The sequence below is a fragment of the Anser cygnoides genome, chromosome 3 (assembly GCF_040182565.1).
Source record: "Anser cygnoides isolate HZ-2024a breed goose chromosome 3, Taihu_goose_T2T_genome, whole genome shotgun sequence".
Lineage (NCBI taxonomy): Eukaryota > Metazoa > Chordata > Aves > Anseriformes > Anatidae > Anser > Anser cygnoides.
The window spans coordinates 91,347,516-91,360,459 of record NC_089875.1 but is presented as its reverse complement, the minus strand read 5'-3'; the positions used below and the strand labels follow the sequence as shown (position 1 = coordinate 91,360,459).

The 12,944-nt window shown below is 38.1% G+C and overlaps 1 protein-coding gene across 4 annotated transcripts in view; it reads left to right on the top strand.

Moving 5' to 3' along the window:
• SMAP1 (small ArfGAP 1) overlaps nucleotides 1-12,941 on the top strand; it is a 92,632-nt gene extending 79,691 nt beyond the window's left edge. For 2 of the 4 annotated variants that reach the window (XM_066994724.1, XM_066994726.1), the window contains 4 exons: nucleotides 7,431-7,505; nucleotides 8,469-8,637; nucleotides 9,245-9,573; nucleotides 11,951-12,941. In XM_066994724.1, coding sequence (XP_066850825.1) covers nucleotides 7,431-7,505; nucleotides 8,469-8,637; nucleotides 9,245-9,573; nucleotides 11,951-12,085 — 708 coding nt within the window. In that variant the 3' untranslated portion in view covers nucleotides 12,086-12,941. The remainder of the gene's footprint in view (nucleotides 1-7,430; nucleotides 7,506-8,468; nucleotides 8,638-9,244; nucleotides 9,574-11,950) is intronic. The other 2 variants (XM_066994725.1, XM_066994727.1) reach the window with 1 other exon arrangement.
• Nucleotides 12,942-12,944: the final 3 nt, after the last annotated feature.

The following is a 12,944-nucleotide window of genomic DNA, read 5'->3' as shown; positions in this document are numbered from 1 at the left end:
CCTTCTCCAGTACTTCTCATCATATATAAAATGTAAGGAATGGTGATGGAAAGTAGTTGTGATCGGACTGGCCTATCGTAATTTTGTTCCCAAATGTTCCCTTTATCACTGTGGTCACCTCAAAGCATTGAGGAGCAATTGCTGTTGTCACAAGATTTGATTGTAATTGTTATTCTTTATCTTTTACTCTCCCCTCATCTACTTGTTGTTGAGGGCTGGCTTTCTGAAAAATGCTGGGTAGGGTTTTAGAGACCGAAATCACGCTTCTTTTTCAACATAAAAACTATAGATAAGGCAAGCTTCCCAGCATGCCTTCATCCAACTGTAAATGGTGAGAGATGAGTGGTTTGGATGTGTTAGCTAAGGCTGCAAAGGAAATTGTTGGTATGGATTTTCTTGGCTCTTGTGGATGTCTGTGTTCAAAGTACCAGAAAGGACGGTATCTAAGTGCACGCTGTCTGCTATTCTACCGCCTTATGTCAAAATTGATCTAGATAAACCTACCTGTAGAGCTAGATGGAAAAGCAGGAGCCCATTTCCAGCTTCACTGAGCTGTTTAATGTATCCAATTTTGGTGTAGATTGGGTAAATTGAAATCTAGAATCATGCAGTTTCCACTCAACCCCGTAATAAACAGACCGGCAATAGTAGCACATGTAATAGGAAGGGCTGACTTGTGTTTTTCCTCTTTTCCTGCCTTTCTGATGCTGGAAATGATTTCCTCTATATGTAGTTATTGTCTGTGCAGGAGAAAAGATTTTGGGGGTACAATTAATGTTGCCTAATGAGTCTTTTCAGAGAGCTTTCAGAATTGCAGCCTTCCCTTGATCCCATTCCGTGAGCAAGTGACGAGATCCGCTGGTTAAACAAGTGATGTAGCTGCGGAATTCAGGAAGTCGAAAAGAAGGCCAAGTACTTAAGAGTGAGAAAAAGTTAAGTGAAGGGTGATTATCTGGATGGTGATGATTCCTGAAGCGTTAAATAATAGGGTGGCTGCTACAGCATATTGAATAATATGTATTAGCAGTTAAAGGAAAGAAAGTGCATTTCTGTGATAAAGATTGTTTTGATATTTATAGTTTATCTGTGATTGTGCTGGTTTGTATACCAAGTATAGCACTTATTAAATAGATTACAAAGTAGTAAAAAGGAAAATATTCTCAATATCTGGTAAGTATCAACTTGTTTGTATCCTCGGAAGCAAGGCTATATTTACTTGCAGTTAATAAACCAGTCCAGATTTTTAGTGATAATTTGCTTTTTTCTGAGTGCCATAATCAGGAGCAGCAAATAGAACTTTTATCAAATAAATGGCCCTTATGGCATCTTGCAAGATTTAATTCTTGGTTGTCTTCCATTTTTAATCAGTAGTCTGAAAGAAAATGTAATATAAACAGATAATTTCCCTAGATTAGGGACAGAGAAATAGTAGTAGCAGAGGATAGGTTTCTGGTGCTGATTAAATGGCTTTCTTGGTAAAGCGAATATTCCATTTTCCTTTAGGTCTAAAAAGGCCTTGCAGGTCTTGCACGTTAGGATGGTGGTATCTAGTTTGGGCACTGATTCTGGAAAGGACTTGAGGGTGCCTCTCATTTGGCAGCGGTATGAGTATTTTGCAATATGGATAAAAGTTGGATGGGATTCAGGGAAGTGTCAGGAAAATACTGGAGGCTGGAAACTATGCTTTGTAATGAGATTTTAAGGATTCGCTCTGTTTAATGTACTGAAGCAAAGAGGTGGTGTGATTATGTTCTGTAATTATTTTGTATGAGACTGCAAATGGGAAGGTGAACACGGAGACAGTCCAGTAGCTGAGTAACCCTACTGTGCAGTTCCTACATTTGGAATTGGAAAATTTAGAGTAGAAATCCGTGGCCAATTTTTAAGTTGGGAAGCGTAGCACTTGTTTGAATATCTAATAATAGAACGAACCTTATTCAAAAACTGAAGGTAGAAGAAGGGATCAAAAGCAAAATATTGTGGCTTGCATTTTCACCTAGATTTGCCATGGTATTCTGCATAGGTTTTTCTGAGATACCACAGCAGGGTTTGTGGGCATCAAAAGAGAAGGGAATTTAACTCTGTTCCTCAGACCAAATTTGCAGGAACAACATACACTTGTTCATTATTCATAGGATTGCTTTTCTGTTCCAATTTAACCTTTAAGATAGGACTTAGTATTCGATGAGTATTTTTATGGCACTGCAGAGTCCAGAAATGTACTGTTTGAATGTTTTATTATGAGAACGGAACAATGTGATGTCTGAAGAACTTAGGATTTGTTATGACAGTTGACATGGCCAAGACATGATTTTAAATGAAAACAAAAGCATTTATTTTTTTGTTCTCAACCATGACTTCACTATTCAGTGTTTTATTGACTTTTACTCTCCTTTCAGTTGTGTCTTTATTATAGTTTTCAAAAACACTTAAAATATTTCTTCCTACTTTTCTGTGTAGCTGGATATTAAAAAAAACAGTTGATTTTGTAGAGGACTGGTAATGCACAGTATGGGAATGAGTAACTTTTTTTTTTTTTCTAGAAATTTGCTGACAAGCAAATTCAAGGGGGATTAAGTTAGTTTAACCAGCTCCAACTGTAAAGCTAGATAAAAGGCATGTGCTATAAAATTACCAATTATGCAGTGTTCATGGACAGAAAAAGGAAAAAAATGACATTTTGTATGGTTAGTGACACTTTCTAATGTGAAGTGAGCATAGCTGAATTATAATTATTAGTACAGAGTTTTTTGTTGCCAAACATTGGATGGGAATTGAACAGTGGTCTATTATTCTTAGTTGTAATTAAGCAATTTCCTAAATTGGTTTAGCCAGATTGTAATTTCAGACTTTGTTGGGTATATCCTCCAGCAAAAATGTGATCTTCAGTCTTTGCTGAAACTTGTAGCATGGGGGAGACAGGGAGAACTGCAGGTAGTAAGTTGAAAAGTATTAATTCACTGAAACACTTAACATGCATCTTTAATGGAGCAAAATACTAAAATCCACTGAAATTACACTTTGGATTTTTGTGTGCCTGTTTTGCATCATATTGGGAGCTGAGAACAGTTTCAAGGGCTGCAAAAATATGTTTTTGTAGAGATGCTATATGTTCTTCATGAGTGTTTGAGGGCAAACTTTAATTTAAAGTAGTAATGTGGTTTAGATAACTACGTGTTCTCAAATACTCATTTTTCCCTGAGGCCAGATGTATGCACTTACCGTGGCTGCTATCGATCAGCCCACAAGCTTTAACTTTTTAACAAAAGTTACGGTAATGATAATGTGTCATAGTCCTCATTTTTTTCTGGAAAAAATGAGTTGCTCAGAAACTTGCTTTACAGTGAAAGTTCTTTGTATGGGCCCTTACTGGAGAGCTATTTAGTTATACTATGAGCAGTTGGATTGTTTGTAGCTTCTGCTTGTGTTTATTTTATACCTCTAGATTTTGAGGTAATCTGAAAGATAAGTTTATTCCTTCGTCTGAATGTGGGGGACATGGAGTGACTCTTTATTGTGACTATGATTAATTAAGCTTATCAAATTGTGTCTCTAATTGTAGGAAGTTGTCTTATTTCCTAATCACTAGGCTGCCTGTACTTGCCTGGTTTATCATCGTTGATACAGTCTGAGCGTCTGATGAGTCTGGTGATGACTGGCAGTGTTCAGTGGCAGGCTGCACTTAGGAGTCACACTGAAGCTTCTTACTCAGGCAGTCCCTGTATGTTTGCACCCGGTAGGCAGAGCTGAAGGCCTCTGTATTTATGTCTGTATCCACAAATGGAAGCTACTTGGGTAAAGCCTGTGTTTGGGAAGTCGGTCATTGGGAATTCTTCAGCACTGTGCTGCTCCTGGCCCTTCTTCAGCAAATTGTTTAGATGTGGTGTCAGTGATCAGATTACGGAACATAGATGTGGTCAAGTGATCTTTAAATTATTTCATTATTTGTTTTGGTGCCAATAGCTGTTTGTTTATCTCTTGAAGCTTAAGAGGATTTCTGTAGTTTAGTATAAATTAACATTGGTTAGCACTGGTCCTAAGTTCCTTTTTTTATATGCATGTTCATGTTGTGGCAATTCAAATATTGCTGGAAGCATTGATGCACAAGATTTGAATCATTTTGAGGTCATGGAATCATAGAAGCATTAAGGTTGGAAAAGACCTCCAAGATCATCTGGCCCAACCATCACCCTACTACCAGTGTGCCTAAGCACCATGTCCAACCTTTCCTTGAACACCCCAGGGACGGTGACTCCACCACCTCCCTGGGCAACTCGTTCCAATGCCTGACTGCTCTTTCTGAGAAGAAATGTCTCCTCATTTCCAACCTGAACCTCCCCTGGCACAACTTGAGGCCATTCCCTCTAGTCCTATCACTAGTTATCTGCGAGAAGAGGCTGACCCCCAGCTCCCCACACCTTCCTTTCAGGTGTTTGTAGAGAGCAATGAGGTCTCCCCTGAGCCTTCTCTTCTCCAGACTAAACAATCCCAGTTCCCTCAACCGCTCCTCACAGGACTTGTGCTCCAGGCCCTTCACCAGTTTTGTTGCCTTTCTCTGGACACGCTCCAGGGTCTCGATGTCCTTCTTGTAGTGAGGGGCCCAAAGCTGAACACAGTACTTGAGGTGCAGCCTCACCAGAGCAGAGTACAGGGGGACGATCTCCTCCCTGCTCCTGCTGGCTACACTATTCCTGATACAAGCCAGGATGCCGTTGGCCTTCTTGGCCACCTGGGCACACTGCTGGTTCATGTTCTCCTAAGTGTTTTATTTCTGTTCTTCGGTGTTGGCCTTTTTCAGTTTTAAACTCTTGAAACTTCTGATACAAGTCTCAATTGTTCTTGCGTTGAGTGGCAAGAATGTGCCCTCTTTTATTATATTCTTGATGAAAAAGATTGCTTCAAGCTATATACAGAAATTCCTTAGTTTACCTTTCTCCTGTTTTAACTACTCTTGTGCTTCTTTAGTTTTATGTTTAAAGAATGCAGTGCTTCAGAGAAGACCGTGAAGTCTGCAGTAGGGTGACATCTCTTCTTCCTGGGGAACTGGCAGAACAATGGATGCTTGTAATGTTGCAATCTTTGTGTTTTTAGTTGAATTACACTTTCTTCCTCAGCTGTGATACACAAACCAGAATTATTGACCCAAGTTCCCCTCTGTTTCCTGAAGACATGGTCCAGCTGAAGAGGCTTGACAGGGAATGAAGAGTAGAAGGTGCTTGTTCTTGGACCTCTCTCTGCATGCTAAAAATTTGTAGGCATTATGAAGTGTCTCCAGCCTATACTTTGCAGTATACTACTACTACTTTTTCAGTTTCTCTTCCATAACTTTACATTCTGAGCCATGATGAGTAAAAATGTACATCACTCAATGCAGAAGCAGTACCAGACTAATGAATTGTTGAAGAAGAGCTGGAATTTAGATATGATTGATGTTATTACAGTAACAGGATCTGCATCACTCTGTGCCTGGGGGAAGAGAAGAAACTCCTTATATAAGTCTGTATCTTGGTGTGCTGTTGAGAAGCTGTCCTATTAGTATGCATGCTGTACAGTTCAGAGTGGAGGTAACAGTGCTAAGAAGCTTACAGTCTAATGGAGAAATAATGTAGATGTGCAAAATTCTATGATCCTATGAAAATAGCCATGTGCAATTTGTGTAGCCAGATGGAAATGTAAAGTGATGGATTCAGCTACCAGATTTGTGGTCCTGACACATTTGGCTGATACTTTATGGTGAAAATTTCCTTTGCTTAAGTATTACCTTTACAGGTAATAAATAAGCTGTCCATAACTAAACCAACTTACATATGAACGTGACGCATATTTGAGATAACTGCTAGTAGTTTAGATAAATTCTGCTGTATCAAACAGCTCAGCAGTGTATTTCTTAACCACCTGACGAGTGTTTAGTTTTGATACAGTGACTGAGAGTACTGCACGTAGCCTGTCTTGAAGGCCTGATACTATATGTATTCAAGACATGCTTTTCTAGAGGTCTTGGAGAGCATGAGAATGTTAGGTATGTGAAAATGATCTCAATGTTTTTTTAACTTGAATGCCACCTGCTGTTTTCTTGCCATGTATTTTGTATTATCTTCCATCTATTTAGCTGTTGAACACTTAGGGCAGTGCTTGTTCAGTGCCTTTGGCTCCTCTTACAATCTTCCCCAAACAAACTGAAGGAACAGAGGTTCAATGAACATTCATTTCAAACGTAGTAGCTGATCAGTCCCCATGGTCTTTAGCTGTCTCTTCTCTTTTGTGCACACATGTATGATTTGCTTTATTTCACTAAAGCATCTACAGGTAGCAATATTTCATGTATCTGGAGACGATTTTAACCTGAGGTCATGCCAGATGAGAACAGTTTGTCTCTGATGCTGTTGTTTATTTAAAGCCAAACTAATGCACATGAAAACAAACAAAAACCAGAAAAAACACAGATACTACTGTTCTCCCTCCTAGAAAAAAGCAAACCTTTTCCTTACTGCAGTATGAGTGGCAGAGAAGAAGATGCCTCTGTTAACTCACCTCTGCTATTTAAATGTCTTTCTCCAATACGCTGAGCACGGCTGCTGTACAGAGGCTATCTCATGCAATAAGAGGAGAACGTGTAATAATTCGGTAATGAGACTTCCTGCGTGGATGCATGGGAAACAGATACAACCATTAGGGTGGACTTCTACATGAATACATTTTTTAAATTAACCTCTGGTATTTTCAAAGAAGGTCATGCCAGCCTGATGAATAATCCTCTCAGATTGAGCGGACTTCCTACTGCCCATTACAAAACTCTGAATTTTGCTTTGCAGTCAGAATTTGTTGTCAGTAATAAGCAGGAGGCACTAGCTTTATTAATATGTGCTGAAGGAAGTTGATAATTTAAGTATATGTTGGCCAGAGAGATGATTTCACAGGAGTTAAACTATTCCTGGTCTTTTTTTTGGTCTGCTTTCCCCTGCTCTTTGTAGGGTGGCTCCGTAGGGTCTCAGTTTGACTTCGGCCCAAACTGACTATTGTGTAAATGCAGGGTTTTCAGTTGCCAAAGAGTTCCCATTTCTTACTCTCTGCCCTTTCTACAGTAATCTTGGAGATTCTGCCCATCAACCATCTGAATCCACATTCTTTATCCTGACAGTTTCTGACCAATTTAGTTGGTATCACTTTTTTTTTTTATTTTTATTTTCCCCCTAATTTATAACACTGCCTTATCCTATAGCTTTTTAGCACTGCAGCAGTCAGATACGCTTTTTGAAGCTGTGTACTCAATACTTGTATTGCAGTGTTTGTAGAAATCCAGTGTCAATATGTGTAGGGGAGTTTTCAGGGCCTGCCAGCAAAACCTGGAAAGCATCAAGGTTGTGGCTCCAAGGGGGAATACAGGTGTCTTACAGCAACTGCTTCTTTTGGGGTGGCTTCTTGTACCACAGGCGTTGCTGTGGGATGACAGTGAAGAAAGAGATGGACCTGACTGCAGATCCAGTCCATTCAATGTGGTAGTGCAAGTAGGTTTTTTGTGTTTTGTACAAAAGGGTTGAAAATTGCATAGGCTCTGGTATCAGGCAGATGTATGCTAACCGGGTGGCATTGTTTGGCTGGACCATAACTTAAATATGTGCTGTAATCCTGGCTTTCTTGCAGTGTGCTTACAGTTGATTTGTACTGAAAGTTCCCACTGGTAACAGAATGAGTTGTTTTAAGAAATTTAATGGGAATGCAGCGTATTGCCTAGTTATCTAAGCAAACTCCGGTATGGAAGTGTGTGCATGTTAACAGCAAAATAACATAACTGACAGACACTTGGAGGTAATTTGTTTATAAAACACTTGGTGCAAGAGCAATGAAAAGCCTGACAGCCTGTGTGTGTTTTAGGTTTTCAGTCCTGGGCTACAGTAAGCTTCAGATAATTATGCTTTCTCAATAACTCAAATGTGCTTAAAGAACTAAAAGCTAATTACGTTGTATTTTAGAAGTCGTATTACTTTATCAACTGAAATTTTATTTCTGCCTTTTCTCCAAAAAATATTATCCTCTTAGCTGAGGTATATTCTAAAACACTGAACCTTTTGTTAGCTCCTCTCTAATTTATTCTATGAGAGGATTAATGAGATGTGAATTGTAATCTCCTTATTGATTTCCTAATTATTTTTCATAATCTAGCTAGAGCTCATGATTTATGCTGCTCGCTGATAAAAAATAATAATAATGTAGGAGCACCAAGAATGAATAACCTGTACTTGTAATCCCTGGTGTTGGTCTGGGTTTTAGTCTTGTTTCATAACCTGTCTGGTTGGTGTTCTTGCCATATCACATGTACTGCTGTCTTGCTTTTCAAAGCTTCATTTAATTTAATCTCTATAAATGAACTGGTTTTCATGTTGTTAAGGGATGAGGGTGTGCAGTAAATATTTAATGTAACAACTTCTGCTGGTTTCCTTCAGTAGTCTGTCTTGACCTTTATTTCCCAGAGCGCTTCCACTAAACCAACAGCTGCCACCTTGTCTGCAGCATCCGGGGATCTCGATCTGTTCACTGAGCAAACAACAAAATCAGAGGAGTCGGCAAAGAAGCAACTCTCCAAAGACTCCATCTTATCACTGTATGGCACAGGAACCATGCAGCAGCAGAATGCTCCAGGTAAATAATTTTGTGACTGTTTCTAATGCAATCCTATTTTAAGCTTTACCTGGAATGCAATAATCTCCTACAAGTGTATGACTAAGGTGGGGTACTCTGCTACTTCTCTTCAAATGAGGAATTTTCTTTTTACAATTTATAAGTAATGGGAAAATTATTGAAACATGAATATTGAAGCTACAGAACAAAATACTGTGTGATTTTAATGTATTTATAGCTGTTGAAATTACCAAGTATGCATTTGACTGAAAGATTCGTGAATTCAGCTTCTGCCATCTAATTCTGCCAGGATGAGTACAGAGCTGTCATGTTTTGATTTTAGCTATATTTGTGTGAAACCAAAGACTTGTAGTACAGCAATTGAAAGATTCTCACTGATCACAGCGATTTGCCAAACTCTTTTGGGTGGTTAACCTATGGTGGTGAGGCCCTTTCCTTTGACAGATTTTAAGCAACTTCCTACTTTTACAGAAAGTAAATTAACAGCACTGACATACAACTGGACAAAGTTATCCTTTAAAATTATTTTGATGCATTTCAAACCTGGGGGCATGTGGGTTGAAAATCACAAAACGCTTTCTCTGAAATATTCCCTTCTCTGTTACAGGTATGTTCATGGGCTCGTCCTCTATGCCATTTACCACACAACCATCAACTCATTTTCAAGGTTTTCCAGCCATGGGAGTTCCTGTGCCTGCAGCAACCGGAATGATGGGAAGCATGATGGGACAATCGGTGCCAGTCATGGGACAGAGCACGGGTGTGATGGTAGGAATGGGAATGCCCAATGGATTTACTGGTACTGCACAAACTGGTGTGATGGGACTTCCTCAGAATGTCGTTGGACCTCAAGGTGGAATGGTGGGACAAATGGTTACTCCACAAAATAAGTATGGATTGCAACAAAACCAACAAGCTCAATGGAACCTCACTCAGGTAAATACTTCCTGTTCCCAGATAAGGACGTTTTTAAAAAAGATGCTGCTTTTCTGACACAAACTGTTGAGCTGTAGGAAGGCAGCTGCAGTGGAGCCAAGTTACAAACTGCTGGACTATGAGTTGCTCAGACACACGAGGAAAAAGAATCAGTGAGGAAATAAATTAAAGATAACTAATACATAAGCACAGAATAAATTTTGCCAAGGGAGACCAAACTCAGTTTTCTGCTGCTGTAGCTAGTCTCAGCCCATTGTCTGAATTAGGTTAAATAAAAAAAATAATAACCTACTAGCTTCACTGTAATCACGCCATACTGAAGTGTAAACACAGCAGTATAACTAAAAGCAGAATTTAATTGCTCGAGGATAGCTATTAACAATACTTTCATTTACAGACTTCAAGATAAATTGCAGTGGAATGTGCAGTGCTTTGCACTGTGATATTCTACTGTACATAATTTGCTTAGGTTCTTGTTACTTATCTGTAGCATTTCCATGCTATTTTTTATTTCTTAAACATGTTTAAAGGGTTCTGTAAGTGTCAGTATATGCTTAGTACTATATTTATACATGATCCAATGAAACATCTTAAAATCATGTAACTAACAGCTTATTTTTTTAAAAAATAAATGATTCCCTAAGAGATCAATATGGATGATAGCAACTATTTTTTTTCATAATATGTTTTTAATGAGAAGAACAATGCAATATTTACATGCTGCTTACTCTAGTGATTCATGAAGTGAACTTTAATGACTTGTGAGATTTAATTATATTAAGTCCTGCAGTGTGAACAGTTATGAAGGTAAGCAGTATTTCTTAAAGAAATGAAATAGGCCTTATTTGAAAATACAGGCTGTCATTCTGCTTTGAAATTTAACTTTTTAAAACGTAAGTATTCCAGAATGTCAAATGAAAAATGAAAAAACTCTGTGGTCTTACTGTTAACAATCTTTGTTACGATACCTAACTTTAAAGAAGCCCTATATCAGCTTTGACATAAAAATCATGCTTCTTATCAAATATATATTAAAAGTTGGCTCATAGGACAAGCTCCTACCCATTACTTGCACACCAGGTAATTCTACCAGTATGCTCATATTCAGCAATTTGTAGGGGATCTGTGCTTCAGTTGAAAGGGGGAGAGATTGCTTTACTTACCAGAATAGCCTGCTTTGTATAGTCTACTTCTAAAGAATTCTGCTCAAGAAGAGATTAACAGTTAGGTGAGACGTTTTCATCAGCATTTTTTAATTTCCATGTTCAGTGATTGGTCAGTCATTTTTGCGGATAAAAGTATGAAAGCACACAGTACTGAATTTTACGCTGAAATATTAGCTTGCAGTTCATTTAACAACTTTTTTCACCAGTTTTTCACAATTTCCTTTTGTACCCTGGTGTTGTGTGGTCTTCTTTAGATGAATTCTGAAATTCTACCTAATGCAGTCTCTTACTCAAATCTGATGCTGCTTAGCCAACATCCCTGTTCATTGATTCTGATTATTAATTGCTGTCTTGCTCTCAAACACTTAAGAGGGGACATCTTTACTCCGTCTATACAGTTAAGGTTTTAGCTTGTCAGTAAGTGTCTTTGAGAAGATAAGGGGTAGTTACTTAACGGTTTTTATATTGGACACTGAAAATTACACCAAATAGATGATATTTTTAGAAAGTAGAAGTATTTTTTGCACCATCTTTAAAATGAATGTGCTCGATTTTGAACTGTTTCCCACCTTTGTTACCTTCCTTAATTTCAGGTGAACTATTTCACTTGTTTTAAAGTAGTTACGGTATCTTGAGTTGCTTCTTTAGCAAAAATGCTTAGATTTAGACAACGCTCAAGTTAATAAATCTGTATCTTTTTTGGCCAACTAAATGGACAATTTTTATAGAAAACAGTGTAGTCAAGATTTTGAGGTCTCCAAAGATATACTGCTGAAACAAAAAACATGCGGAGTTGCAAAGGTAGACAAGGCTATGCTACCTGCTTTGGTGTTTCTTTACTGTGGTTGCCAACATTTTGTTGGTTAGCTTTGAAACTTCAAACTGTTACCAACTGAAACACATCAGACCCCATTGTCACATGCTCTGTGAATTCACTAGCAGAATGTTTATAGGCTTGTCACAGACACCAAGTGCTACAGCCAGTCAACCTATGTGTAATGGTGATCACTTGAACAGAAAGTGGTTCCCGAAAATCTGGTCCCTTGAAAACTGTTTAGAAGCTTATCTTGAATCAATATTTAATAAGAAATATTAACGTTAGGAAAACATACTTTAACTGGGTTGCTAATTTAGGAGGCATTACTGCTTTTTGGCTAATAGTGTGTTGTTTCTGAGCACCAGTGCTAACAAGACTTGTGTATGCTTCACAGATGAATCAGCAAATGGCCGGAATGAATCTCAGTAGTTCCAGCAACGTGATGGGCTTTGGCCAGCCCCCCAGCACAGTGGCAGGATGGACTGGAAGCTCATCTGGTCAGACTCTGAGCACACAACTGTGGAAATGAAAGTTGCAATAGAAGTTTCCTCCAGAACAGCCACCTAACATTCCTTGTTCAAATGCATTTACTTTTGCTGTTCTCTCCATGTACATATTCTATTTCTTTTTCCCAAGCTGTTCAGATTAAGAATATAACTGACTGACCGTGTTGTGGTCTATATTGATTTAAATTTGATGTAGTGAAAAGCAGATCAAGAATACATTTATATATCATTGGCAGCGTTTTCATACAATGCATCTGATTTCATAGACCATGTATTTAAGAAGCTGCTTAACCACATACTGATTTTTTTCCCTCAAAATTCTAGATCAAATGTTTGCATATAAGGGATGTAGCTATCATGTTAGTAATATCCAAAAATATAAACCCTGACCCCACCCCCCAAAAAAATTACCCAGTAATCCTGTAGAAGGTACTGTATGAACAACTGTTTAATCATATATAAATAGAATGTAAATGTATCACTGAGCAATGTTTTCTAGTGTATCAAAGAAATTTTGTTTCATCATACATTTCACTGTGATGTTATTATGGTGTGCATAACAGGGAATATGGTTATTGAAAGAAAGATAAACCTGGATGTTACTGTAGTTCTACAAATTAATAGTTTATTCTTTTAAAAAATGAGCATTTGATCCATTTGAGTTTCCTGTGATAAAGTACCCAATCTGGCTCACGAGGCATGTACACAGTATTAATGCTGAGAACTAGTGGCACAACATGTATACAAGGTAACTCAATGTGAACAGATATATTTTTCCTCGCAGTGATCCAGGTTTATGACAGTGATTGTGTTTACATTTTATGGTGCCTCGTAATGATAAAATGTTATTTCCCTATATTAAAAGGATAAATCCATAAATGA